This window comes from Stigmatopora nigra, chromosome 15 (assembly GCF_051989575.1).
Source record: "Stigmatopora nigra isolate UIUO_SnigA chromosome 15, RoL_Snig_1.1, whole genome shotgun sequence".
Classification (NCBI taxonomy): domain Eukaryota; kingdom Metazoa; phylum Chordata; class Actinopteri; order Syngnathiformes; family Syngnathidae; genus Stigmatopora; species Stigmatopora nigra.
In genome coordinates, this window is record NC_135522.1 from 8,858,432 (window position 1) to 8,885,692 (window position 27,261).

At 41.6% G+C, this 27,261-nt stretch overlaps 1 protein-coding gene across 11 annotated transcripts; it reads left to right on the forward strand.

Moving 5' to 3' along the window:
* The first annotated feature begins 493 nt into the window (after positions 1–493).
* Positions 494–27,186, forward strand: ep300b (EP300 lysine acetyltransferase b). 11 transcript variants are annotated; one of them, XM_077733968.1, is made up of 30 exons: positions 494–2,100; positions 3,853–4,445; positions 4,967–5,146; positions 5,367–5,649; positions 6,129–6,242; positions 6,432–6,674; positions 7,128–7,227; positions 7,334–7,459; positions 7,615–7,732; positions 7,821–8,004; positions 8,327–8,404; positions 8,648–8,733; positions 8,956–9,108; positions 9,209–9,709; positions 10,135–10,386; positions 10,463–10,643; positions 11,732–11,883; positions 14,192–14,431; positions 14,517–14,605; positions 16,342–16,452; positions 17,301–17,357; positions 17,564–17,641; positions 17,796–17,863; positions 18,502–18,652; positions 18,757–19,017; positions 19,096–19,261; positions 20,710–20,883; positions 20,965–21,126; positions 21,348–21,629; positions 22,122–27,186. In XM_077733968.1, the coding sequence occupies exons 1-30, from the start codon at positions 2,007–2,009 to the stop codon at positions 25,434–25,436; spliced, it is 8,592 nt and encodes a 2,863-aa protein (XP_077590094.1). In that variant the 5' UTR covers positions 494–2,006; the 3' UTR covers positions 25,437–27,186. The 11 variants fall into 11 exon arrangements, with proteins under 11 accessions (XP_077590094.1, XP_077590096.1, XP_077590098.1 ...); XM_077733970.1 differs by having other exon boundaries at positions 20,710–20,877; XM_077733972.1 differs by having other exon boundaries at positions 16,372–16,452.
* Positions 27,187–27,261: the final 75 nt, after the last annotated feature.

Genomic DNA, 27,261 nt, shown 5'->3' on the forward strand with positions numbered 1-27,261 from the left:
TCAGGGAGACCTCTAAACAGGTGCACAGACCTGGATTTGAACCCCGGTCCCTCACTGTGAAGGCAACGCACTAACCACCCATCTGCCGGGCCGCCCTTAATTAAAAAAAAAATACTTGAAAAATACACAGATTTTTAATGCCCTACCAATAGGTACTCATTGTAAAAAAAACCTGTGTTACATAGGGCACTTGTATTTCTGGTTGTATTCATTTTAATCTCATTTATATATTATTTCCAATCATGACCCAAAATGACCTATCCCACAAATGTGAACGCTCTGACTGATTGTTTTTATTTTGTTACCTTCACCAAAAGGGTTCAACTCGTCCATTTCCTTGCTACTACTCATGTTATTTAAACTTATTAGCGTCACCGTCCCTTGACGGATGAGCGTCAAACGAACGTTTCCGGAGATTTCCGAACATATCCGAAGACTCGCTCCCACCATCCTCCCCTTCACGCCTAATGTTGCCGTACCTCCATCCCTCCCCCCCGCATCAGAGGAGTAGAAACAACAAGCCGCCATTTTGTTTGTGCGGACTGACCGTCCGAGCGGAGGAGATAACCGAGGGAAGGATTGACTCTGGCGACCAGCGACAGCCGCTCCGAGAGCCACCAGCTGGATTCCAACCCGGCCAAACCCGATCCGAGTTCAAAGAAGGATAAAAGACGTCACCGGGAAAGAAAAGACGGCCGTGGCGAGCTAGCGGGAGTCGGTGATATATATACATAAACGAGAAGGAAGGAAATACTCCGGGGGAAGAAAAAAAATCCACGGAAGGGGGTGTTTCGCCGAGACGCGGAAGACGGCGACATATCATAAACGTGCGAGGGAATTTGCGGAAAAAAAGGTGCAAGATAAATATGAAAAACAAGAATGCGTGCGTCGCGGAGGAAGGAAAAAGCCCACATAGACAATTATATAAATAATTTGCTGCCGGGCAGAAGGGAGAGGTGGAAAGAACAGGTTTAAAGAGGATACATTTTTCAGGATCTACGCGGAGGGGGAGCATTCTCCATCACAAAGAGTCAACGAAGGATTTTCAAGTACCGAATATTTCAGGATTCGTGTGCAGATGTGGACCTTTTTCTTTTTTGCTTCGGAACTAGAGGTGATCGTCCGTCAAAATCAAAACTCGACTAATTGGATCAATATGACGGGTCGCTGATTGGCAATTAGCAGCCCACTCGCTCGTATTGTGATAGATCTTACGAAGAAAGTGCTTGGGAATCGCTTGCGATTTTTTTGAACAAGTTTCTCCGGTGTGCTTCGCCTCGCCCGCATGCTGCAAAGAAGCACGATCGCGCCGAGGGGTTGCGATCAGCAGATGTGCAATATGACCCCCGTGCCTTGCATGAAGTGATCGAGCTCACGAAGAATTATTTGAGGCTTCTCAGATCAAAAATTCGTCCGAATCCCCCCTCTACCCCATTATCCACCAGTTGATTGTCTTTCGGGATTCGAACCACCGCGACGATGTGCGCCCAGCTGAAGGAAATCGGAAACGCGACTGAGGATTCCCTCAGCGTCGCGTGAGGAAGAAGAGGAAGATAAAAAAAACACCGGGCGCAAGGAAGGACTCGATTCCTGGCCGGGGGAGGCGATTTAAAAGATTTTTCCGCCGGCGATGGCGGACAAGAGTGAGAAAGCGACGGAGGACGGATCCCGGGACAATTGTCGTGTCGCAGCCGAGGCTACATGAGGTTGTCAGCGGGCCGCACATCGACTCCACCTTCCCACCTCCTTCTGTTTAAATCCGTGAAGAAACAAACTCTCCACCAGGGGAGGAGGGTCTGATCTCTCCCGCAAACAGGACTCAACCGAGACGGAGATCGGTGGGACACTCCGATACCAGCCGTCTTCTCCCCTCCCGTTCCCCGAGCGGCGGGGGGACGATCAAAAAGAAATTGGGACTCGAAGGCGCAAATAAGGAAGAAAAAACACCACATCTGCCCTCCGTGGATGTCAAAACTTTTTTTCTTTTCTGAATTTGGCCCAAAAATATGGCCGATAATGTCTTGGAGTCCGGCCCGTCTTCAGCCAAGAGGCCAAAATTGGCCTCTCCTGCTCTTTCTGTGTCTGCAAGTGATGGAAACGGTATGTGTATTTTCGTATCCATTTTGTTTACGGGGGCATAACTTTGGGAGTGCGCGTGTTTTAGTAACTCACTACGCAATCTTTGCTGACTTGCATGATTTTAATCGGGTGGCCGATCGAAGTTGTCCGATGTTTCTTAATCATTTTGGGGGTTAAAAGGTGTTTCTGGACAGTCAAGATAAAGAGGATCTGGGGACACTAGCAACTTTCCCCGAGTAATGTTTTGAAGCGTTAGCATCGCTTTGCTAACTAAGCTAACGACTAACAAGATCCTCCTCCAAACAATGGGAGCGTCAAGTCACTCCACTCGTTGATAAAGTTCACTTTGTGCTATTAAAAGTCAACAAAATGGACGGGCGTTGCTGTGCATACAACCGGTGTCGTTTTTGTTTATCAACGATGATGAAAAAAACTTTTAATAAAAGCTTTTTTGGGAGAAAGTGACGCTACAAGAATGGACTAGCTTAAAAAAAATACTACTGCAACCGGCTCATCTGCATTGGTTAGCAGGATAGCTAAACAAATCGGTGAAGCAAATTGATCACCTTTTCCCCCTTTTTTGTCAATAAATGTTGTTGGTGTTTTGGGGGAGATTTGTGATCGCATTAAGAAAGAGTGTAAAGTGTTGTGATCCGGGAAGAAAGACTGGATTAATGAACAATTGTCGTAAAGCGGCTAACCATTGTTCGACACTTGATTGAAGTTGTGTAAAGCATATAAATCCGACAGGAAACATAGTCCGTCGACTTAAAAAAATAATAATAATACAGATCGAGTTTTCTCAACGAGCACTTGAAAATGTCTCCTTTTTAGATCTTGAGGCCAAGTGGTTTTCACTTTTGTTTTATCGACAATGCCTCTCTGCTTGTCCGTCCATTGTCTGCAAGAAGAGCGACAATAGTCCGCTGCTTCACGAATAATCGATGCACACTTTTCTAAACCTCTTGAATTCTTCTTAATCTTAATTTAATTTTGCAATGGCAGCTTTTCAAAGGGAGAAATTAGCAAAAAAAAGACTTAACTTCTGTTTTGACGGATTTTGAAAATGACAAGATACTTTGGAGGAGGCGTGGACAGCAGTTGTTTCCCAAATTTATTAAATAGGATTAATTCTCATGGTTGTTTTGACCTTATTGATACATTTTTCCTTTTTCAAATACAGTTTTCTCATTTGCATCCTGTGTATATTTAAGTAAAAAAGGTTGGATTCTATTGCTTTAAGTTGCAGCGTATGAGTTACATTTTGGTGTCAGGTGGTTTAATATTTATTTATATATATAAAATAAAAGTACAACAAACATTCTATGGGTTGTCTGTAAATTAGATCTTTTAATTTTATTTGCATGAAATCCATTGGAAAACTCTTGATGGTATCGATAATGGCTCAAAAACATCCTGTTTTAAATATATATTTGCTTACTAGTAAAATAATGTATAACGATATTGTTAAAAATGTGTTGTACTATGCAACATGGGTATATGGGAAGTTAACACTGTAAGCGAGTGTTATGATAGTTGTCAGTGATCATTTCTGATATATGGAAATATTTTACACTGAGATTTAGATTTTGTTTAAGTCAGTCGTGTAGTAAAATACTTAAAAAAAAATCTTTCACTCAGTAGGGCTCCAAACTGTCCCTAAAAGGGACTAAATTTAGTTTTCAGGTGTTCTGATAGTGTAAAATTTTAATCTAGTTTAAACCCCCATTAAACTTCATTTATTTAACTCACTGCTGAATTTGTTGCTTCTAGATTTTGGTTCGCTCTTTGACCTTGAGCACGACCTGCCAGATGAGCTCATCAGCTCGTCAGACTTAGGGCTGACCAATGGTGGGGACATCAACCAACTCCATACCAGTCTTGGAGGGATTGGTATGGGGGGCCAAGATGCTGCCGCAAAACACAAACAGTTGTCGGAACTTCTTCGAACCAGTGCGCCGTCACAGCAGGGTGGTCCTACTTCCAACAATACGGGACCAGGTGCTTCCATGGGCCTATTAGGAGCTGTCAATATCTCCCCTGGCGCACCTCAAGGAATGCCTCCCCAGGGCCAGCAGCAACAACATGGACTAATGCAGCAGGTTGGCATGATCGGAGGGGGGTCTCCTCTGAATCGGGCCAATGCCATGTTGGGTGCTCAGAGGGGCAGCAATGGACAGCAACAGCAAGGATTGATGGCGGGTCACGTGATGAACGGCTCGTCAAGAATGGGTTACCCGGCAAGTGCCGGCATGGGGAACAACAGTAATCTTTTAGCCGAAACACTACAGCAGCAGGGTGGTCAGCCAATGGGGTCCGGTGGTCAGCCAGGGATTCGACCGCAGCAACCAGGAGCACTGAACAAGGTAAACATATTTTGGCGGAACTTTTAGCTGACTCATGAATGTCACTTTACGCAAATGAGATATTCCACTGTTGAAAAAGCAAATATTGATCATAAGGAAGAAGCATCGTGCATGGGATTTTGTTTTTATTTTTTGGATTGGTGCAGTCCACAATTTTTGTGATTTCAATTATTGTTCATCCCTTTTTCAAGATATTAAATGAATTTCACTATAAAGACAAGATTTTTAATCCTCAAAAAATTGTCATCTAATTTTTTTTCCAACATTTTTTCCAAAATTCTTCAAACTTTATTAAATCATACACGCACACACTGAACAAATGACGTCAAAATGATCTACTCTACCCCAATATTTATTAAGAAATATATATGAAGATTCATACAATTTATGTTGATATATGTCATAATCTAGAATTCAACAAGGGAAAAGAGGGATTAGGGGTTAAATTCGAAATTATGCTTCTGTCCAATTCCATTCTCATTTTTTTTCTTCTTTTCCAATATCTTTGTTTTCTCTCACAGATGAATATGATTGCCAATGCGGGCCCCTATGGTGGTCCCTATGGTCAGTCTGCTGGTCCGGGGATGCCTGGAGCAGGCCTGAGCCCACAACTCCAGAATAAGGCCGCAATGGCTAACAGTATGGCCGGCCAGTTTAACATGGACAAAAAGGTGACAGCGAATCAAGGAATTCCTGGAATGGTTAGACTTTGTTCTTTACTCTTAATAATATATTTTCTATCTACTGTAGTATCTTAGTCCATAGGTCTACACTATGGCCAAACAATACTGTCCTAAGTCGAATCTCAAAGTTGTTTGGTTCAATTTATCAATTGGATTTTGGTCAAACACTTCTTTTTCTTAACAAAGACAATAAGAAGTCACTCATTTAAAAAATCAATGTTCTATCTCTTGTTACTAGACACCGCAGCAACCTCCAGGCATTGGTGGATCTGCAGCAGTGGGAGCGGCACAGGTTGGACTGGGTGCTGTCGGGTCAGGTGCCTGCACTGGGCCTCCTACAGCAGACCCAGAGAAGCGTAAGCTTATCCAGCAGCAACTGGTTCTCTTGCTCCACGCTCATAAGTGTCAGAGAAGAGAGCAAGCTAATGGCGAAGTAAGGCAGTGCAACCTGCCTCACTGTCGCACCATGAAGAACGTACTTAACCACATGACTCATTGCCAGGCTGGCAAGTCTTGCCAGGGTGAGTTTGTTGTAAATCAAAGAAGTATAAGGCAAGGCACACCTTTAATGAATGGCCTCAAATCTTAAAAAAAAATTTCATATAAAGTATAAAGAACACTGGATTATAAACCGCAGTCGTAGTGGTGGTAGTTGTATTAAGGGATTGTGTTATACATCCACTAAATGGAGCTATAGTAGTAGTGGTTAGGACTTATACATTAACTAGATAGAGCTAAAGGGAGTTTAATACAATGAATAAAATTGATCTATATAGAAGGCACACTGCCTGATTTTGAGAAATGGAGGTCTCTTAGGTGCGCCTTATAGTCCAGAAAATGCGGTATCTCAAATGTAACCAAGATTTTATCATGGGATCAGGCAATTTAGACTTTTAGACCAATTCTAGATCAATTTTCTTCCTGAATTATCACTGTCATTTTTACCTTCTGCTCTTTGTTAAAGTTATTTCTGTTATGTTTTTTTTTGTTTTTATCTCAGTGGCGCATTGTGCCTCATCAAGACAGATCATCTCACATTGGAAGAATTGCACGCGACATGATTGTCCTGTATGCCTACCTTTGAAAAATGCTGGAGACAAGAGGAACCAACAATGTGAGTGGTCTTCTTGGTGTTTACATGGATGAATGATTTATTTTCATTTTTTTCCCCCAAGCAAGACTTGTGGTGTTTACTATATTACATCACCCAGAACCTTATAGACACTAAATATGCCTTTCTGTAGGTTTGGTTGATCTAATTTCATTAATATATGTCCTCCTATTCATTTCTCCATCACTACAGCTCTCGTTAGCAGCGCAGGACTTGGTTTGGTGAACTCTTTAGGTTCAGGAGTACCAGGTGGACAGTCTACTACTCCAAACCTGAACACATCAAGCCAGATCGATCCCAGCTCCATTGAGAGGGCCTATGCTGCGCTTGGTCTTACTTACCAGGGCAACCAGATGCAGCCACAGGCACCCCAGGCGAACATGCAAAACCAGGGGATGCAGGGGCAACCTGGGATGAGGAATCTGAATGTCATGGGTTAGTTTTTTTTGTGTCCTATATGTTCGTTTTTAATTGACAGTTGTACTTTAACTTGCTGAACAAACAAGTTTTTCAAGTCCGTACTGTATTTTACGGACTATAAATCACAGGTTTTTTTTTTAGTTATGTCCGCGGTGTGACTTGTGTGAACATTTTCAACAAATATTATATCATGAAACCTCATATTTGTATGTTAAACCACAAAAGAGCACTCAAGGCCCGTTTTGATGATTTCAACATTAGCGAGCGACACATCAAGTTTGTTTTATTGTTCCTACACTATGAATACTGATACTCTGGTCTTTGTTTTGAATTTTATATCATTTAAATTACATAAAAAATATTTTGAGGCTCGGTTGGTCATGAAACTAATTGAATCTATATTTCAAAGTAATACTGTTCACCGCAGACCTGAACTAATTTTAATGGAGTATTTATATCTCTACCCAGGAGGCAACTCGATGGGAATGAATGGTGGTGTGCAGCCCCCAAACCATCAGGGGTCCCTGCTACCAGATGCCATGTTGCAAAACAGTATGAACACACCAAGGTAGGACTGACTTAAACAGGTTTAAGTGTCTTCCTTTTCTTCAAATTAGACTGCTTATACTAAACATGCTTTTCCTTTTCTGGTCCACTCTGGATCTTCAAAACAGTTTGATGAATGATGGAGTGGGAAGCTTGGGATCCTTACCTACTGCAGCTCCTCCTTCTGCAGCTATGCGGAAGTCTTGGCATGAAGATATCACACAAGATCTGCGCAACCATCTAGTTCATAAACTGTGAGTTAGTTTTTTAACATTGAAATGAATCATACGATGGTCATTCAATAAATAAGAGGGATTTTTCAGTGTCAAGATGCTAACAACACTTTTTTACTTCATTGACACTCATTCACAGCAGAAGGATGAAAATATCTATTTTTTTGTGTGAGCAGGGTTCAGGCTATATTTCCCACTCCTGACCCAGCTGCTTTGAAGGACAGACGGATGGAAAATCTAGTGGCATATGCTCGTAAAGTTGAGGGGGACATGTATGAGTCAGCCAATAGTAGGGTAAGCAGTACAAGAATTAATTTGTATTCGGTAATCGCAGTAAAAGACTGGCATCAATCAGAATGTATGTGCTTCTATTCTCCTCAAGGCGGAGTACTACCACCTCTTAGCAGAGAAGATTTACAAAATCCAAAAGGAGCTTGAAGAGAAGCGAAGGACACGTCTCCAAAAGCAGGGAATCATGCCTGGGCAACCTGGCTTGGCCTCATCCGGCTTCCCACAGGGGGCTCTCAGCCTGGGTCAGCCTACCATGGCCCCAGGACAACCTCCAAGTTAGTACACATTCAGTTTGGAGCCTTTCAAATACCTCGAGATACGAGTTTAATGCATTCCAATAGGATAATGCACGACCACTTGCCTACAAGTAGTATATACTCGAATTAGTTCTTCAAATCCCAATAGTGTCTTGTTTTTCATCTGTTTCTTTGTTTTATATTGAATTCTTGTTCATTTTTTTCAGTGTCTTACAGATTTAATATATGTATCACTTGAATTGTCTTGCATTACAATTTCCTCGTTTAGTTTTGCCTTGCCTCTTGTATTCTGTAGTAGTTAATATTAATGTGTTTTTATGACAATTTCTCACCCTATCAGATGGTCCTCATTCTGATCCGTCCATGGTACGACCCGGAGGACCAAATCAGATGCCTAACAGGATGCAGAGCCCAGCAGGTGAGTCTCTTTAACTTCCAGTGGAGTATTGCATTTAAAAGCCACAGGGGAACAAGAATTGACAATCATTATTACATTTTCAAAAACTAGGAGTGGATTTATTGATTTTAACATGTCAGCTTTTACGTAAAACTTGAGACAGAGAGAGAATTTGACATTTGAAACCTTTTAAGACTAACTTATAAAAGCTTGTTTCTGAAAGTTTTCTCTCTAAAACCTGTATTTTCACAATTTAACGTTTAGGAATGAACCAGTTCAACCAAATGGGGATGCAGTCAATGGGTCAAAGGTCAACACCTCCTCTTCCACTCAGTTCTCCGATGAACCAGGTTGGTAGTTAATGCATTGAAACATGTTGCTCTTGTGTAATCTTTGGTATAAAAAGCATCATAATAATTTGTCATAGTGTTTGGCAAATGTCTCATCTGCAGTCATTATTTTTTGAACAAATGCACACAAATTTTGCCATTTTTATGATCCCAAAACCCCCCAAAAAGCTTGTTAGATAGCATTGAATTGCTATATATCTAACCAAATTGTCTCCATTACAGATGGGTATTGGCTCAGCAAGAATGGGTCAGCCAAATGCTACGCAACTACAGAATCAGTACCTCCCACCGGGCCAGTTTCCCGGGGCCAGTCCTGCTCATGGTTCTGGTCCCGTTGGCGTGAACCAGCCAGGATCACAGGCCGTTGTGCCACTGGTAAATATTTAGGGCCAGAGATCACATAGTGCACATTAGTGGTGAAAATGTATTCAAGTGGAAATCCTTACAATGTTTGTCACCTTTGTTCCCTCTGCAGCAGAATCAGATGTCAACCCCGCCTTCGCTACCGGCCGGCAGCCCTTCCGCCCAGTCTGCCACCCCCGCCCCGGGCTCTGCAGCCTCAGGTGGCTCCATGGGGACCGGTGGTGTTTGTGGTTCAGGGCCTCTGCCTAACTTGCCTCCATCCTCCACGCCAAACCAGCCCAGCACATTTCCTCACTGTCCACCCATGCGAACAAACTCTCCCTCACCAGCACGCAGCTTAACGCCTCAACCTCATCAGTCGACTCCCATGTTACCTCGTTCTCAGACGCCGCAGCCGCAGACCCCGAGCACACCCCAGTTGCCTTCTCAGAATCAACAGCAAGCATCGCAGCCGCAACAATTACAAGGTCTCGCGGGGAGTTCCGAGAAGGTGAATCAGCTTCCACAGCAGACCCTTGGAGGTGGTGCTACTACCTCAGGCACCCAGGCCGCTCAGGCTTCATCGGTGCCTCTCCAGAATGCACATGTGCCACTGCAGCTGCCACCAACCCCAGTAAGTACAGTAATCCCTCCATTATCGCGTCTTCACTAATCATTATGAATTGTTTTTAATTTCGTTCTTTTATTTATTTTTTAAAGTTCATAAAAAATTTGAAAGTCCACTCGTAAGCAGAAGCCACTTTTGCTACTAAGATTCAGCACTGAAAAAGAAAGAAGTTATAATCGGGGTGACCCTACATTGCGATTTTTTTTCTTCACTATTGCAGCAATGTCTGGTCTACATTAACTGCAATATTTGTAATATAATACAATTAAAGAGGAAAAACAAGGAATTTCTAAAAGGGGAAAAATAGCCCTTGATAATTTCCTCACAATTAGGCAATGTTTCAATGCGTTTCTGTAAATAAATAGTACACCAATACTGTTATTGCATATTCTAAATTGACCACCATATCTACCTGCTTTTTCTTTTTTTAGCAGCTGTCTCCTAAGCCACCCGTAACAGCAGATGGTCAGGTGTCATCACCAGCCTCAGTCAGCAGCAGCACAGATCCAAACTCCCAGCTGGCCCCACAGGAAGTCTCCGCACCTGTCGAAGAGGATATCAAAATGGACGTGAAAAAGCAGGAGGAAGAGGAGGAAGATGGTGACGAAGCTCAAGGAGATGGCAAGTCTCTGGGGAAGATGGGAAAAGTTGAGCCTGACATTAAAGCAGAAGAGAAGGTTGAGGTAAGAATCTTCCTAGTGGCTTCTTCTGAGTCATGTGTGTTGAAACGTTTTTCACCAATCTCTATCTATGCCCCAGATAAAGAAAGAAAATTCATCAGAAGATGGGTGTAAAGTGGAGCCCATGGATACATCTTCCTCTTCTGCGTCTTTGTCAGTGGAAACTGTGGAAGACAAGAAGCCCGAGGTGAAAAAGGAGCCCAAAGAGCAAGAGGAGGCCTCCGCAGCTTCCCCAGCCAGCACTCAGAGCAAGAAAAAAAGTAAGTCCTAACTTATTTTTTTTTTTTCTGTATTGGATTGGACGTCAATGCTGATGGAAGCCAATATATACATTATGTATACATGCACATCAATGTGTGTGTGTGTGTGTATGTATTTATATGTGTATGTATATGTATGTGCGTATGTGTGTGTGTGTGTGTATGTATGTATGTATGTATGTATGTATGTATGTATGTATGTATGTGTGTGTATGTGTGTGTGTATTTGTGTGTATGTATGTATGTGTATATGTATGTGTGTGTGTGTGTATGTATGTGTGTATGTATGTGTATATGTATGTGTAGTATGTATGTATGTATGTATGTATGTATGTATGTATGTATGTGTAGTATGTATGTATGTATGTATGTGTATAAGTATGTATGTATGTGTATAAGTATGTATGTATGTGTATAAGTATGTATGTATGTATGTGTATAAGTATGTATGTATGTATGTGTATAGGTATGTATGTATGTATGTGTATAGGTATGTATGTATGTATGTGTATAAGTATGTATGTATGTATGTGTATAAGTATGTATGTATGTATGTGTATAAGTATGTATGTATGTGTATAAGTATGTATGTATGTATGTGTATAAGTATGTATGTATGTATGTGTGTGTATAAGTATGTATGTATGTATGTGTATATCTATGTATGTATGTGTATATTGTACATATGTATGTGTGTGTATGTATGTATATATTGATCATACTTTTCATCTCTATCTCAACACGCCTATTTATTTATTTACTTATTACCTATCTATTTATGTATAACATGCCTTTCCTGTATCTGCATTCTCACCCTCTTGCTACTGTCACAATAAAATTTCCCGAATACGGGATGAATAAAGTTATCCAATTCAATGACTTGACAATAACTTGACATTAAAAAATGCATTGAGAATCACCAATCAAATTCTATCACTCAGTAATAATTGAGCCCTGTATTATGAGATCTATATATTTTTTTTATTTTTAACTTTTACCCCATATTCTATCCCACAATCTTTCTTTCGCTGATCTCTTTTCGCTATTTACATAATGCCTTTACCGTTTTTTTGTTTTTTTTGCTCCAGTGTTTAAGCCAGAGGAGCTGCGTCAAGCTCTGATGCCCACCTTGGAGGCCTTGTACAGGCAGGACCCCGAGTCCCTCCCCTTCCGTCAGCCGGTGGACCCCCAGTTACTGGGAATACCCGTACGTATTCGAACTAGTAACAAAACTAACCTGGTAAGGGACTGCACTGGCTGCCATTTTGCTTCAACACCCTTTAAAAAAAAAAAAGTAGTTTTTATTATTTTGATCATACTTTTCATCTTTCAAGCTTTCTATAATTTTTTTCTGTCATAGCTGAGTATTCAAAATGCCACAGTTCCTTCATTTTAAATCCGCTGCATGGGTGAAGTTCATATGCAATTTGCGTGTGTGTGTTGCTGTGTCTTTTCAAAATCAAAGCAGTTACTCTTATGACCATTTAATTGACTAATACAAGATATAACGACTTATTGAAAGAATATTGGTCATTACAAGTGCTAGTTATTAAGGATAGTCAACCAATGATATATTTTATAAAACAATTTAGATGTAATAACTTGTGGTTCATAAGGCAATTGCTTTTATTCATCATACTGATTCATTTGACATTTTTCTCCCCCTGTCTTGAATTCATTATTTTAGCCAGTAGTGAATCTTAATTTGTAATGTTCACTTGTGTTCCATCGCTTGCTTTCTAGTTCAGTTCCTCACCAGTAGCAGTGTGTTATTAGGTAGTGTGTCGAGGTGGGGCAGTAATTAATCATATTGAGTACATTTGAACGTGTATTTAGTGCCAGAAATGATGTTTACATAGTTATCATATGCACTGGATTCTATAGATAAAATTTGGAATGCCTATCAATTGCTAATTCATGCCAATAATGTGGTTGAATCTTCAACATCAAAATCTGTTCCAATTTCCCGATTAAGAGAAGCAGAAACGCTGCTGAAAACCTGCAAGTACCTTTTTATATTTGCCCCACCTCAGCACATAAGTTGGCTTAATGGATGCCACTCAGTCTGCTGGCACTGTTAATGCTAACCCTCGTCTCGCTAAAATCTGTCAAGCGCTCCCTGCTTTCTGCCCGGTTCAGTTCTTAGTTTTGCACCTGATTAACTTTGCATCCCAAAAAGATGTGTGAAGTTTAAATTAACTACAGTGGCACCTCGAGATACGAGCCTAATGCGTTCAAGGACTGAGCTCGTATGTCGATTTACTCGTAACTCAAATGAACGTTTCCCATAGAAATGAACTAAAAACACATTAATTTGTTCACAAAATCTGAAAAAACACCCAAAACAGGATATTGGATTGGAAAAAACATTTGTATTTGTTCTAATTTGCCATCAGTTAACAAAGCAACAAGTAAGTGAAAAAAATAACTGAAAAATAAAACGCTCCGCCCAGTGCTCGTAGAGACATTAAACGTATGTCTAGATATTACTTTAGTTGTTTTTACATCAAATAATATTTTTTTGTCTTTACAATATATATATATGTTATATTCAGGAGAGAAAATAAGATATCAAAGTAATTCTATTGCTTATTAGAGTTGTCATTGAGTTGGAGGGACAGCTGAGACGTCACTAAAAGGCACCAAATTCAAGCATATATAGTTGCGGCACACCTTTTGAAGTGTCCAAGATCCATGTATCACTTAGCTAGCAGCTGTCACTGCTCGTTTATGGTTACGCAAAGCACCCTTAAGAAGTTATCGGCAGAGAAAGACTAAAGCGCTCAAAAAAATAACTCTAATAATAAATGTATTGTGGTTTCTCCAATGTGAGTATTGCGCATGTCGTGGTTCACACATCATTTAGGCCGTTATTATTTTAGAAAGGTACAATAGTCTTAAAAACATAAAAAAAGGTTTGTATATTTGGAATTTGTGGGATGGGTAACTCGCTGTTAACCTGTCGCTTTTCCCAGAACAAAAACAATGTACGGCAAAAAAAAAAGTTTAAAAAAAAATCATAACCAAAACCTTCATTTAATTAAAATCACTGTACTAATAACCCCTTTTTATATGGCTATAAATATAGGTTTGGCTTTGTATAACTTTTAAAAAGACCTGTCGTCCCCCCAAATACATTTCTGAAGTACCGGATCTATATAAATAGATGCTTAAAAGGTATCGGCAAATCCTTAAAATAGGTTAAGTCGGACTCGCAGGCATAAATATGTGATCGGCACATCCCTAGAATGTACGTGAGGGTGCAAAGCGAAGGGCTAGAGGGCCGAAGTTGTCACGTCTCTCTGTTTGCACACAAACCCTCTTTTCTGCAGTGCTCAACAACATTGTCCCCCTGCACCCTCTTCTCTCCCTACTCTGGTCCAACTGCAATGCTCCACGTTGGTGATGATGGCGCACTTCATCCCTTCCTCCCTCATCTTGGCTGCTTGGATGTGCTCGCTCTTCTCACGCTCCTTTCAACCTCCTCAATTGCTACATCTTTTTTACCTTTTTTTTTTTTTTTTTGGACGTCGCCTTTCCTGAATCAGGACTACTTTGACATTGTGAAGAATCCCATGGACCTGTCAACAATCAAGCGGAAACTAGACACGGGGCAGTACCAAGAGCCTTGGCAGTACGTGGAGGATATCTGGTTGATGTTCAACAATGCCTGGTTGTACAACCGTAAGACTTCACGGGTGTACAAGTACTGCTCCAAACTGGCTGAGGTGTTTGAGACTGAGATCGATCCGGTCATGCAGGCTTTAGGATATTGCTGTGGAAGGAAGGTGAGGAAATGTTAGCTGAAAAAACGTATCTCACTATGCTGAAACGTATACTAAGTCATAAATGCTTTCATTTTTATCATTTCAGTTTGAGTTTTCACCCCAAACTCTTTGCTGCTATGGAAAACAATTATGCACCATCCAACGGGATGCTGCCTATTTTAGCTACCAGAACAGGTAAGGCCTGTCTACATTGGAGTGCATGCATAGATACAAATTTTCATTTGACAATTGAATCTTTTCATTATTTGATACTACTACAAAAATCCAACCAGTAATAATTTCCTGCGCTTTATTATCAATGAAGTGGTAGTATCACAAATGATCTAATTTGGCTTCAAATATCACCATGTCACCATCTTCATCTGTAGATTTCTCATTGTGGTGTCATTCATAGAATGGGTTCCGGACTTGTTGGTTACTAATTTGATTTACTTGTTGCATTTCCCTGGCGTGAGTTTACACGCTCAAGACATGACCACTTGAAGGAGTAGGGGGGGGCGGGCTTGGTTAGTATGCGAGGGAAGGGTTCCAATTTTATTTTTTATTATTATTATTTTTCTTAGCCAGTGGTTCTCAAAGTTATAGGCAGACGACCTGTTTTGCAGCAGTGCCAAAACTTTGTCTCAAAACACATTGTAGATTTAGTTTCTTTCAGGGACTTTTCATGTTAACCACCTATGCCAAAATTAATAGACTAATCAACAATTAATGGCTTGACAAATTAATACACAACTATTTTGATCGTCGATTAATTGTTAAGACGTATTTTGACCCAAAAAATGGTCAAAATACTCTTTTTTTTTTGTGGTAATAGCAATATTCTGTTGTATTTAATGTTAAAGGTGTATTTAGACTTAAAAGGGGGCAGCAAAGTAGTTTTTCTTACATTTAAAAATAGGAAATCGTATTCTCGTTTTGTTTTTTGGGATGTTTTATGTTTGTTTATTTTGTATTTACATTTAAAAGGGGGAAACAAGGAAAATGTTAATGATAATTATTTTTTTTTATGTTTACTTTGTTTTACAATAGTAAAATAGTAGCCCATTGAAGCTCTGCCAACTTGCATGCAAACTGAACCCATCTCATAACTGGCTGATTGGTGGAACACAAAATAAAAACACTTTTTACGACCGACAACCGACTTAAAATCTAAGCTTGGAGAAAAAATTGCCTAAAAAAGATGTTTAAAATATTAAAACTGAGGTGAAGTTTAAGGTGGTACTTGCTTTAAAATGTTTGAGAACCACTGTTCTAAGCCAAATTGAAAGGATGATGGGTCTGATTTTTTTTTTTTTCCTTTAAATTTTTAATTTATTTCATTTTTTTTTTTTTTTTTTGCTGAACCTTAAATATTTCTTCTCACCCATCCTCATATTTTGGAAACTGAGCCCTTTCCTCCTCCACAGCTCCTAGTGGTCTCATGTTGCTGTAATGTTGTTGTTGACCACTGAACGTGTGACGCTAATCTTTGCTTTGCCTTGGCTCTCTGTCCTCTGTTGGTTGTTGTTCACACTGTTCCCTCAAACCCCCACTACCCCCCCAAAACCCTCCCCCAATACCTCCATTGTCACTTTCTTATCTGTAATGATTTATTTCACGCTTATTTTAATATTCATTATGACCTCCCCTTCCCCGCCCCCCTCCCTCCCTTCTCTCCCTTTTTTTAACGCTTGTGATGTCTGCATTGGCCTGCTTTGGTGTGACCAATCATCCACTCCGAAATTTACGCTCAAAATCAAAACACCTGCCCACACAACACTTCTGCATCACGATTGGCTGCTGGCGACGACCTTCCTTGCCCTCTGCCTCCTCCTGTGTGTACGCCCCCCGCCCGGCCTGTCCTGCCCTGATTGGCGGCTGCTTCTCCGTGCCCTCTCTGTGATTGGCTGTGCTGATGGCGAATGGTGTAGTTCACCAAAATATGGGCTTCTTGCTGACAGGTACCACTTCTGTGAGAAGTGTTTCAACGAAATCCAGGGTGAGAGCGTCTCCCTGGGCGACGACCCATCCCAACCTCAGACGTGAGTTTCTCTTTCCACACTTTTGACCTAACTTGTCCACGTAAGCCTCAGTTTCTTGTGATACCATATTGTCCGATGCATAGTTGACTGTGGTACTAGATGTAAAATAACGTGATTGGATGATGGGCACCGTCATATTTGCTTCAAATACAGTGGTACCTCGAGATACGAGCTTATTACTGAGCTCGTATGTCAATTTACTTGTAACTCAAATGAACATTTGCCATAGAAATGAACTAAAAACTGATTAATTTGTTCCAACTCTGGAAAAAAACACCAAAAATAGCATATTGGATTGTGAAAACATTTTTATTTGTTCAAATTCGCCGTCTATTAACAAAACGACAAATAACTAGTGGTTTAATAGTACTAAAGTGTGTTTAACAGTACTAAAATTAGACGGATTTTGTAGAGAGGAGACGGGGGGGGGGGATACTTTGCACGGCAATGCTCTTGTAATATAACATAAACAAATTTAACAACAAATCTAACTTTACACTACACGTATAATTATAATTTTGTTAAATTTTCATACTTGGCGAATCCGCAGAGTGGTGGGGTATTACTGTCATGTATTATGAATGATCTGATAATTTAACCCTTACTTCCAAGGCCTTTTTTAAGTCTCTATGTACAAATATTTAGTACACTCTGAGTACCTTGCTTGGTATTTTCTTCGTACCAAATCTTCTATATAAACTCAGCTTTTACACTAACCTATTAGACATAAATTATAATAAATACACCCAAAATCATCAAATTGTTAATAGTAAAATTGAATGACGCGACTGAATCAGTAAAAGCGCATAACTATGCTTAATATTGGTATTTCCTGGTTTGTCTGACAGGTCCATCAACAAAGAACAATTCCAGCGAAAGAAGAATGACACGCTTGACCCAGAATTGTAAGTCCCACTCTTACCTCTTTTCAATTGTTGCTCATTTTTAGCATTTATGATCCCAAGGTAGTATTGACCAACCAAATGAAGCTTTATTTAACTACCAAAAGCAATAATGAAACTCATAAGACTATTAATTTTGTTTATGCTTGGGCCAAAATGGTGATTTTTCTATTGCCCTGATAGTTTATTGTCTCTTTTTTTCCACTCAGGCTTGTCGAATGTACAGACTGTGGTCGTAAAATGCACCAGATCTGTGTCCTACATCATGAAACCATTTGGCCTTCAGGGTGAGTAAATATTTTTATGTGGCAAATATAATACCCTTATTTAAGTGGTTCCATTGTGTATATTTTTATGAACTGGATATAATAGACAATGGTGTTAATGCTATTTTCTCCTTTTTTCTTTTCTTTATTCCTTTTACAACTTCTTTAAATACAGCTTTGTATGTGGCAACTGTCTCAAGATGGCCAATAAGACACGGAAAGAGAACAAATATGCAGCTAAAAGTAAGTTTAATGTCATATGGTCTTATACTGAGAATGCTGTTCTGTGTTCGTGCTGCCCAACATAGCCAAAAAAAAAGAAAATAAAATTTGCCTACTCCAAATCTTCCATTTCCCAAAATGTAAAAATAAGTAATATCACAATTTTCATCTGGTAATCTTCCTATTCATTTTACTCTCTTGATTCAAATCCATCTCCTAATATTATGCCAAATGAAGTATTGTGTTGATACAAAACGTATTTCGCCAAAAAGAAACCACATAACTTCCAGTTGCTGTAACATAATAAAACAATTTAAATGTTATAAAACATTACAACTTTAATCCAACAATACTACGAATATAATCGCCTAATATTTTCACTATATATAATGTTGAGAAAGGTATGGGCTACATCAACCCAATACAATTAAATGAGAAAACATGTTTGATTGGCTCCTTCCTCGTCTTCATTGAAATCTGTTGCCGAATTTAAATTTGTATGCAAACTCAATGCGTCATGAGAAAATAATCTGGCCGGTCTGAACGCAGCATGATTCTTGAAGTAATCTGACCTGGATTCATCAGGTTAAGGTGTTGAATAGTTAGTTGTCGATAGAATCCTAACCTAACTTGAACTCTCTGCCCTCTCTTGTGTTCAGGACTTCCTCAAACCAAGCTAGGCAGCTATTTGGAGTCACGAGTGAATGACTACATTAAACGGCAAAGCCATATTGAGGCTGGCGAGGTCACGATTCGTGTGGTTCACGTCTCCGATAAAGTGGTTGAGGTCAAACCTGGCATGAAGTCCAGGTACACATGCACATTTTGTCATTGTCTTGTCCCAAAGTGTTTGACATTTGTTTTGTCATGAGTTAGGATGCTCATTTTGACATTTATTTCTTTTCTTTGACCAGGTTTGTGGACAGTGGCGAGATGTCCGAATCTTTCCCATACAGGATGAAAGCCTTGTTTGCTTTTGAGGACATTGATGGCGCAGATGTGTGTTTTTTCGGTATGCACGTTCAAGAGTACGGCTCTGACTGCCCACCTCCTAACCAGAGACGAGTGTACATCTCTTACCTGGACAGCGTTCACTTCTTTAAACCTCGACACCTCAGGACTGCTGTCTACCACGAGATCTTGCTTGGTTACCTGGAATATGCAAAGAGACTGGGGTAAATCCGTTTAAAATGACTCCAAGGAAACGAGACATTCTAAACAATATCGCTGAAAATTTTCATCTTCTGCTTCAGGTTTACAACAGGTCATATCTGGGCATGTCCTCCCAGTGAGGGCGATGATTACATCTTCCATTGTCACCCAATGGACCAGAAGATACCCAAACCAAAACGACTACAAGAGTGGTATAAGAGGATGTTGGACAAGGCAGTTGCTGAGCGCATTGTTCATGACTACAAGGTAATACTCATTAAAAAAAAATACTATAATCAATTCTGAGGCGCATTTTAGACAAATAAATAGGAAATGAAAAGTTAATTAATAAATAAGGTGTATGTAGTGTATGTGGTATATGTAGTAGTATGTGGTATATGTAGTAGTATGTGGTAGTATGTGGTGGTATGTAGTAGTATGTGGTATATGTAGTGTATGTAGTATATGTGGTATATGTAGTGTATGTGGTATATGTAGTGTATGTGGTATATGTAGTGTATGTAGTATGTGGTAGTAAAGTATGTGGTAGTATAGTATGTGGTATAGTATGTGGTAGTATGTGGTATAGTATGTGGTAGTGGGTAGTATGTGGTAGTATAGTATCTGGTAGTATGTGGTAGTATGTAGTATCTGGTAGTATGTAGTATCTGGTAGTATGTGGTAGTATGTAGTACGTGGTAGTATGTAGTATGTGGTGGTATATGTGGTGGTATATGTGGTGGTATATGTGGTGGTATATGTGGTGGTATATGTAGTGTATGTGGTATATGTAGTGTATGTGGTATATGTAGTGTATGTGGTAGTATAGTATGTGGTAGGATAGTATGTGGTATATGTAGTATGTGGTATATGTAGTATGTGGTATATATTATATAGTAGTATATAGTAGTATATATTATATAGTAGTATATAGTAGTATATATTATATAGTAGTATATAGTAGTATATATTATATAGTAGTATATAGTAGTATATATTATATAGTAGTATATAGTAGTATATATTATATAGTAGTATATATTATATAGTAGTATATGTTATATAGTAGTATATAGTAGTATATATTATATAGTAGTATATGTTATATAGTAGTATATAGTAGTATATATTATATAGTAGTATATAGTAGTATATGTTAGCTAGTAGTTTATAGTAGTATATGTTATATAGTAGTATATATTATATAGTAGTATATAGTAGAATATATTATATAGAAGTATATAGTAGAATATATTATATAGAAGTATATAGTAGAATATATTATATAGAAGTATATAGTAGAATATATTATATGGAAGTATATAGTAGTATATATTATATGGAAGTATATAGTAGTATATATTATATGGAAGTATATAGTAGTATATATTATATGGAAGTATATAGTAGTATATATTATATGGAAGTATATAGTAGTATATATTATATAGTAGTGTGTATATATATATATATGGTATGTAGTATGTGTAGTGTATGTAGTGTATGTAGTATGTGTAGTGTATGTAGTATGTGTAGTATATGTAGTATGTGTAGTGTATGTAGTATATGTTGTCTTTATTAGTTCCAATTATACACCCTGTTTTTGTTTTGTTCACAAGGATTTGTATAACTGATAGAGTTGGAACTGTGGGCTAATAAAGGAGACTTATGTGGCTCAAAGAAGTTGTGAACAATGTCTTCTTCTTCTTCTTTAGGACATCTTCAAACAGGCAACAGAGGACCGCCTGACCAGCGCAAAGGAGCTTCCATACTTTGAGGGAGACTTTTGGCCCAACGTACTGGAGGAGAGCATCAAAGAGCTGGAACAAGAGGAGGAGGAAAGGAAGAGAGAGGAAAACAGTACCTGCAACGAAAGTACCGATGTACGCGTGAGTCTCATGATGCACTTTTTACTTATTTTTATTTATTGGTGTGGAGTTTGGATTAAACGAACTGGCAACTGTTGACAGACCACAAAGGGAGACAGCAAGAATGCCAAAAAGAAGAACAATAAAAAGACGAGCAAGAACAAGAGCAGCTTGAGCCGTTCCAACAAGAAAAAGCCGGGCATGCCCAACGTCTCCAACGATCTCTCGCAGAAACTCTACGCCACTATGGAGAAACATAAGGAGGTTTGTTCTTTGTTTCATTTTAAGATTATATCATAATTGGTCTATGCACTACACGAACCAGGGGTAGGGAACTTATGGCTCGGGAGCCATATGTGGCTCTTTTGATGGGTGCATATGGCTTGGAAGCCATATGTGGAAAAAAAATCCTGTCTTTGAAAAGCTCTGATTGAGAAGATGTTATCCTATTTTTTTCCCCTCATCATTTTGCAATCCTTCTCCAGGTTTTCTTTGTCATCCGACTCATCGCTGGCCCTACTGCCAACTCATTGCCACCCATCACCGACCCTGACCCTCTGATGGCTTGTGACCTGATGGACGGCCGGGATGCATTCCTGACGTTGGCGAGGGACAAACACCTGGAATTCAGCTCTCTCAGGAGGTCCATGTGGAGTTCTATGTGCATGCTAGTGGAGCTCCATAACCAGAGCCAGGACCGTTTTGTCTACACATGCAATGAGTGTAAACATCATGTGGAAACACGCTTCCACTGCACTGTTTGTGAGGTAAGGATAATGACTTTTTTAAGAAAAGCCTTACTATACTATGTTGTTCTTTACGAAAAAAAAAAGCCTTACTATACTATGTCGTATTTTAAGAAAACGCCTTAACATATTGTTTTTGATAAAGGAAAAAGCCTTACTATACTATGTCGCTTTCACACAAAAAGCCTTACGATAATATGTCATATTTTAAAGGAAAAAAGCCTTACTATACTATGTCGTTTTTGTAAGAACATCCCTATTACTGTGAACAGATTTTAATTCTTTTTTCTAGCTCCAAACCATCAATGGGACAGAAATCAAAACATTTTTTTACTTTTGGATTTTTTTTTATTGGACTGGGGATTGAAATTTGAGAGCAGAACTGGTTACTTCTTACTAGTATCCTTCATGCAAACAAAAAAAACTATCTTAATCTGCTAAATTAAGGTAGCAATTTACTTGATCCATGTAGAATTCTGGCGATGACAGTCCTCTTTTGTGATCCCCTTCCAGGACTATGACTTGTGCATCACCTGCTACAACATTAAAGGCCACGAGCACAAAATGGACAAGTTGGGACTCGGGCTGGACGACGACAGCAATAACCAGGCAGCAGCGGCTACCCAGAGTCCAGGAGATTCTCGCCGCCTGAGCATCCAGAGATGCATCCAGTCTTTGGTCCACGCGTGCCAGTGCCGCAACGCCAACTGCTCTCTGCCATCGTGCCAGAAGATGAAGCGTGTTGTTCAGCACACCAAAAGCTGCAAGCGCAAGACCAATGGCGGCTGTCCCATTTGCAAACAGCTCATTGCTCTGTGCTGCTACCACGCCAAACACTGTCAGGAGAACAAATGTCCCGTGCCCTTTTGTCTTAACATAAAGCAAAAGCTCCGGCAGCAGCAACTCCAACACCGACTCCAACAAGCGCAGATGTTGAGGAGGAGGATGGCCAGCATGCAGAGGGTGGGTCAGCCGGCGGGGGCTCAACCAGGAGGCCCCGTCATGGGACTTCCGTCGCCCGGCGCCAACGGTATCACAGCGCCGGGTACACCGACATCTGCCGGAACTCAACCTCTGACTCCTCAGACACCCACTCAGACAATGGCTTCGATACCGCCCCAAGGATTGGGGCCCGGGGTTCCCCAAGCTCCTCCGCCGGGCTGCGTCCCCGTGCAAGGCGGCAAATCTCTTCAGCAGCAACAGCTTCACCATTCATACCAGCAGATGCCAGGGGGAGGAGCTACCGGACCAGGAGGTGTGATGAATTCCCCCCAACATCAGCACCAGATGCTTCCCCAAGTGCAACAGCAATTGAGTGGACCTCCAAACAACCATCAGCAACTTCACCAACACCTCAACAGCGTGCCCCCGTTCGCCGGCAGGCCTCCAGGCTCCTCCCCGATCCACCAATCCCAAGGGAAGCCGATCCTCGGGTCAGCAACGCCTCCTCGCCCGCAGCCCAATTGCCCCGTCATGGCCGGAAACGTCGGGGGTCCACCTCCCAACGCTGCCCAAGGCCCCGCTTCTCTTTTGCAACAGCCTTCCGGGCCTCCGCCGGCCGCCGTGGAGATCGCCATGAAGATCCAGAGAGTCGCCGACGCCCAGAGGAAGATGGCGCTGCAGAGACAAGCGGCCGCGGGCATGATGCCTACTCACCCCCACCATCAACAGGGCCAAGGGCAACAACAGATGAGCATGGGGCACCCTGGCAGCGGCGGGACGGTCGGACCCCAAGGGATGCCGCCGCAAAGCCAAGCTGCCTTGCAGTCGTCTCGGGTCCACGTAGAACAACAACAGAACGCTCCAGCTGGGATGATGGTCGGCGCTGGCAGCCATGTCCTGCAACACCAACAACATCAACAACAACAAGGCAACATGCAACAAGTCCAGATACCAACTCAGGCTCAGCTTCAACAGAGGCTGGGTGTACCACCAAACCCGCAACAGCAGTGGTCCGGCCAGGGGATGCCACCCCAACAGAGGCAGGCTATGATGAACCAAATGGGTCATCAGGCTATGATGGTCACGCAGCAGCAACAACAGCAACAACAACAACAACAGCAGCAGCAACAACAACAACAACAACAACAACAACAGCAGCAGCAACAACAACAACAACAGCAGCAGCTACAACAACAACATCAACAACAAGCTTCAAGCCACCCTGCCATGATGAACATGCCACAACAACAACAACAGCAGCAACAGCCACCACCCCAGGTCACCAACCCTGGGGTGCTGGGAGCCCCTGGCCCTGGAGCTGCTGGTATTCCCGTAGCTTCTGGCGCTGGGGGCAACATCACGCAGGCAGCCCTCCAGGATCTTTTACGCACTCTTCGTTCGCCTAGCTCGCCGCTCCAACAGCAGCAAGTCCTCAACATCCTGCGTTCCAACCCTCAACTCATGGCGGCTTTTATTAAACAAAGAGCCTCCAAGTACAAGGGAGCCCCTGGAACCCCTGGAGGGCCTGTAAGTAACGCCCTGCCGGGAGGAGGCCAGCAGATGAATATGAACGCAGCCACTGCCGTGGCAGGCCAGTCTGGTATGCACATGGGGGGCCAAGGAGGACCAAACATGGCCACTATGGCCCAATTACAGCAAGTACAGCAGCAACAAATGCAACAGCAGCAGTTGCAGCAACAACATCAGCAACAACAACAGCAGCAGCAGCAACACCACCAACAGCAGCAGCAGCAACAACAACAACAACAACTTCAACAGCAGCAGCAGAGACCAGTCCTCAGTGGTTTACAGCAGCAGCAAGTTGCCGCTCTCCAGCAGCAGCAGCAGCAACAAGCTAGCGGAAGAGGTTTACAGGGCCAGGGACCCCAAATGGCAAATCTCAACAATCCCCAAATCCGAGAACTGTTCATGAGGAGACATCTTCAGCAACAGCAACAACAGCAGCAGCAGCAACAACAACAGCAGCAGCAACAGCAACAACAACAACAACAACAACAACAACATCAGCAGCAGCAAATGGGAGTCAACCACAGTCAATTCCAGCAACCGCAACCTCCGCAAAGTCAAGCTTACATGGGCCAGCCTAGCATGCAGCCGCCAGTCGGACAGGGTGGCCCCCAGTCCGGGGGTCCCCCCGGTCAGCAAGGTCAGCCTTACTCAGCCCAGCAGCAGGCTGCCATACAGCAGAGGCTCCAGCACCAACACCACCTCCAGATGCAGCAGCAGCAACAGCAGCAGCAAAATGCTATGGCGGGTTTGGCTGGAGGGGATTCGGGGCCTGGGGGTGGTGTAGGCCCACCACAGCCACCACAGGGCCCTCAAAATGGCCCTCCGCCTTCGCAAGCTCTCCTTCAGCAGGCGCTCCACCAGAGGCTTCTCCAACAGCAGCAGCAACACCTCGCCGCGGCAGGGTCTCCAGCCCAACACAGCAATCCCATGAGCCCCCAGCAGCCCCCCCAGATGTCCCAGTCCCCTCACCCGCACCTGCAGGGTCAGACGTTGCCCACGTCCCTGGCGAACCAGGTGCGCTCCCCACAACCCTCGCCCAGGCCTCAGTCGCAACCGCCGCACTCCAGCCCGTCGCCGCGCATGCAGCCCCAGCCGTCCCCTCACCACATATCCCCCCAGATGCAGACTGGGTCCCCCCACCCGGCCCACTTGAACCCGCATCACGCCGGGATGGTGGCCCCGCCTCCGCAGCAGCAGCCTTCGTCCCAGCAACAGAACTCAATGGAGCAGTTTGGCTCGGACCAGAGTGCTATGTTGTCCCAGCTGAGTGGGATGGCGGGTCTCCACGGGCAGGGGGGCAATGGTCAGGACCCACTGGGCCAGAGCCTGAATCACAACCCTTTAGACATCATGTAGGAATTCTACTCGGCACGTTATGCCTTGTTGTGAGAGGAGAGAAAGAAAGAAAAAAGAATTAAATCTCTGCACAAACTGCACTCATCCAGGACAGTGTTATCTATCTTTAATACTTAGCCTTTCCTTTTTTTGATACTTATAATTAAATGTTATTTAAAAAAAATTCAATAAAGATGCATTGAACTGAACTTCCTATGGGAGATGAACAATAAATCAAGCCGTCATTAAAGAAATTAGATTAAATGAATTGTAAGTTATTGCCGTTTAATATATTGCTTTGCCAATTGTGGACAAAGGGGAAGGGAGGGGGGGTTCAGCTTGTACCTCCGCCATATTTTTTGGAGGATTTTCATCAAGTGTTTGCAAATGTACTCATAGGCTGCCACTGACGACGATAGACGTCCAATGGCGTATCTCTTCCAAACAATATTCAAACTCTTTAGGAGTTCAACACTAGGAGACACCTGGCGCCGTCCATGGCAGTCAATGAGTTAAAGAGGAAGTGGAAAAATGCTCCTATCTTTTTTTTGTAATTATTTCTGTTGAATTGTTTTGCTATTTTTATCCGCAGGGTGGAAATTGTATTATCATTAGTGTTGTACCGATACCCACACGACTCTAAAACAATGTCGTTGGTATCAGTGAGTACAAAAAATAATGTACTTTTTGCCCTATCCAAGATGGCTGCCAGTTACATACTTGTAAATAGATGTCTATTTGTGTGGCAGCCAATCATCCTAATGCTCTAAATTTAAATGAGTTAATCACTAGTAGACATTATAATAAGTGAAAATTCATTTGCTGCCGCCCTCCCATTTCAAATGGATTGGACTTCTAGTCCCTTCAATTGATCTTAAGCAATACTTTAAATTAGATTATTCTGTATTTTTTATCTTTTATATCGGTAGGGCGTCGGAATTGGGTGCCAAAAAGTGATATCGGTGCAACACTAATTATTTTTTGTCAATCCAAACATGATTCATATCTTCATTTTATGTTTGGCTTCGCTTTATTTATTATCTCCTTTTTTGGTTGGAAGGTTAAATTACCTTCACACGGTGAAATATTTTTGGGTTATCAAATGAATCATTTCGGCTCACTTTTTATGCATAGTCGTGCGCGGGTGAGGGAAAAAAATTCAGATGTCAGTGTTTTTGGGTTTTTTTGTTGTTTTTTTTGCGGCAACTCACATGTCGAGACGTCCCGGCGGACATCGGCCATGCTGGAGGGGAAAGGTTCCTTCGCAAAACGTGCAGGCCTCCTCCCTCGAATGTTTGTGCACTCCTTCCTTAAACAGAAAAAAAAGATTAAAAAAAAAAAAAGAAATGTCTTCTGGAGCACGGGAGACTTGGGGAGGGGGGCTGCATACCTGTGTGCCTGTAATTTTTTTGAGTACATCGGCTGGGATGTGAAACACGAGCGTGATGGGCTCCTTGTATTATTTCCTGTTTTGAGTTTTTTTGTTTTGTTGAAATTCTCCTGTTTGGACTGAAAGGAGAATGTTGATCCAAATGAACTGTGTTGCACAGAAATGAGGAGAATGCAGGAGATATGATGAGCAGTCATTCTCCATCTTTCTGCCTCGTCCCAGTTGCTGCTTCCCCCTTTGGACTCGGCGGACCCGCAAAGTCCTTCCTCTTTATCTTTCTGCTTAGAACTTTGGGAGTTTATTTAATATTTTTTACTGTACAAAGGAAAACTGTGGACTTAAAAAAACTTTTTTTAATAATAAAATGAAAATGAACATTGGTGATGTGAGTAGTTGTCTATGACTATACAAAAAAATATCAGTGTGTGGCAGAAGTTTAAATAACCTAAAGAGATG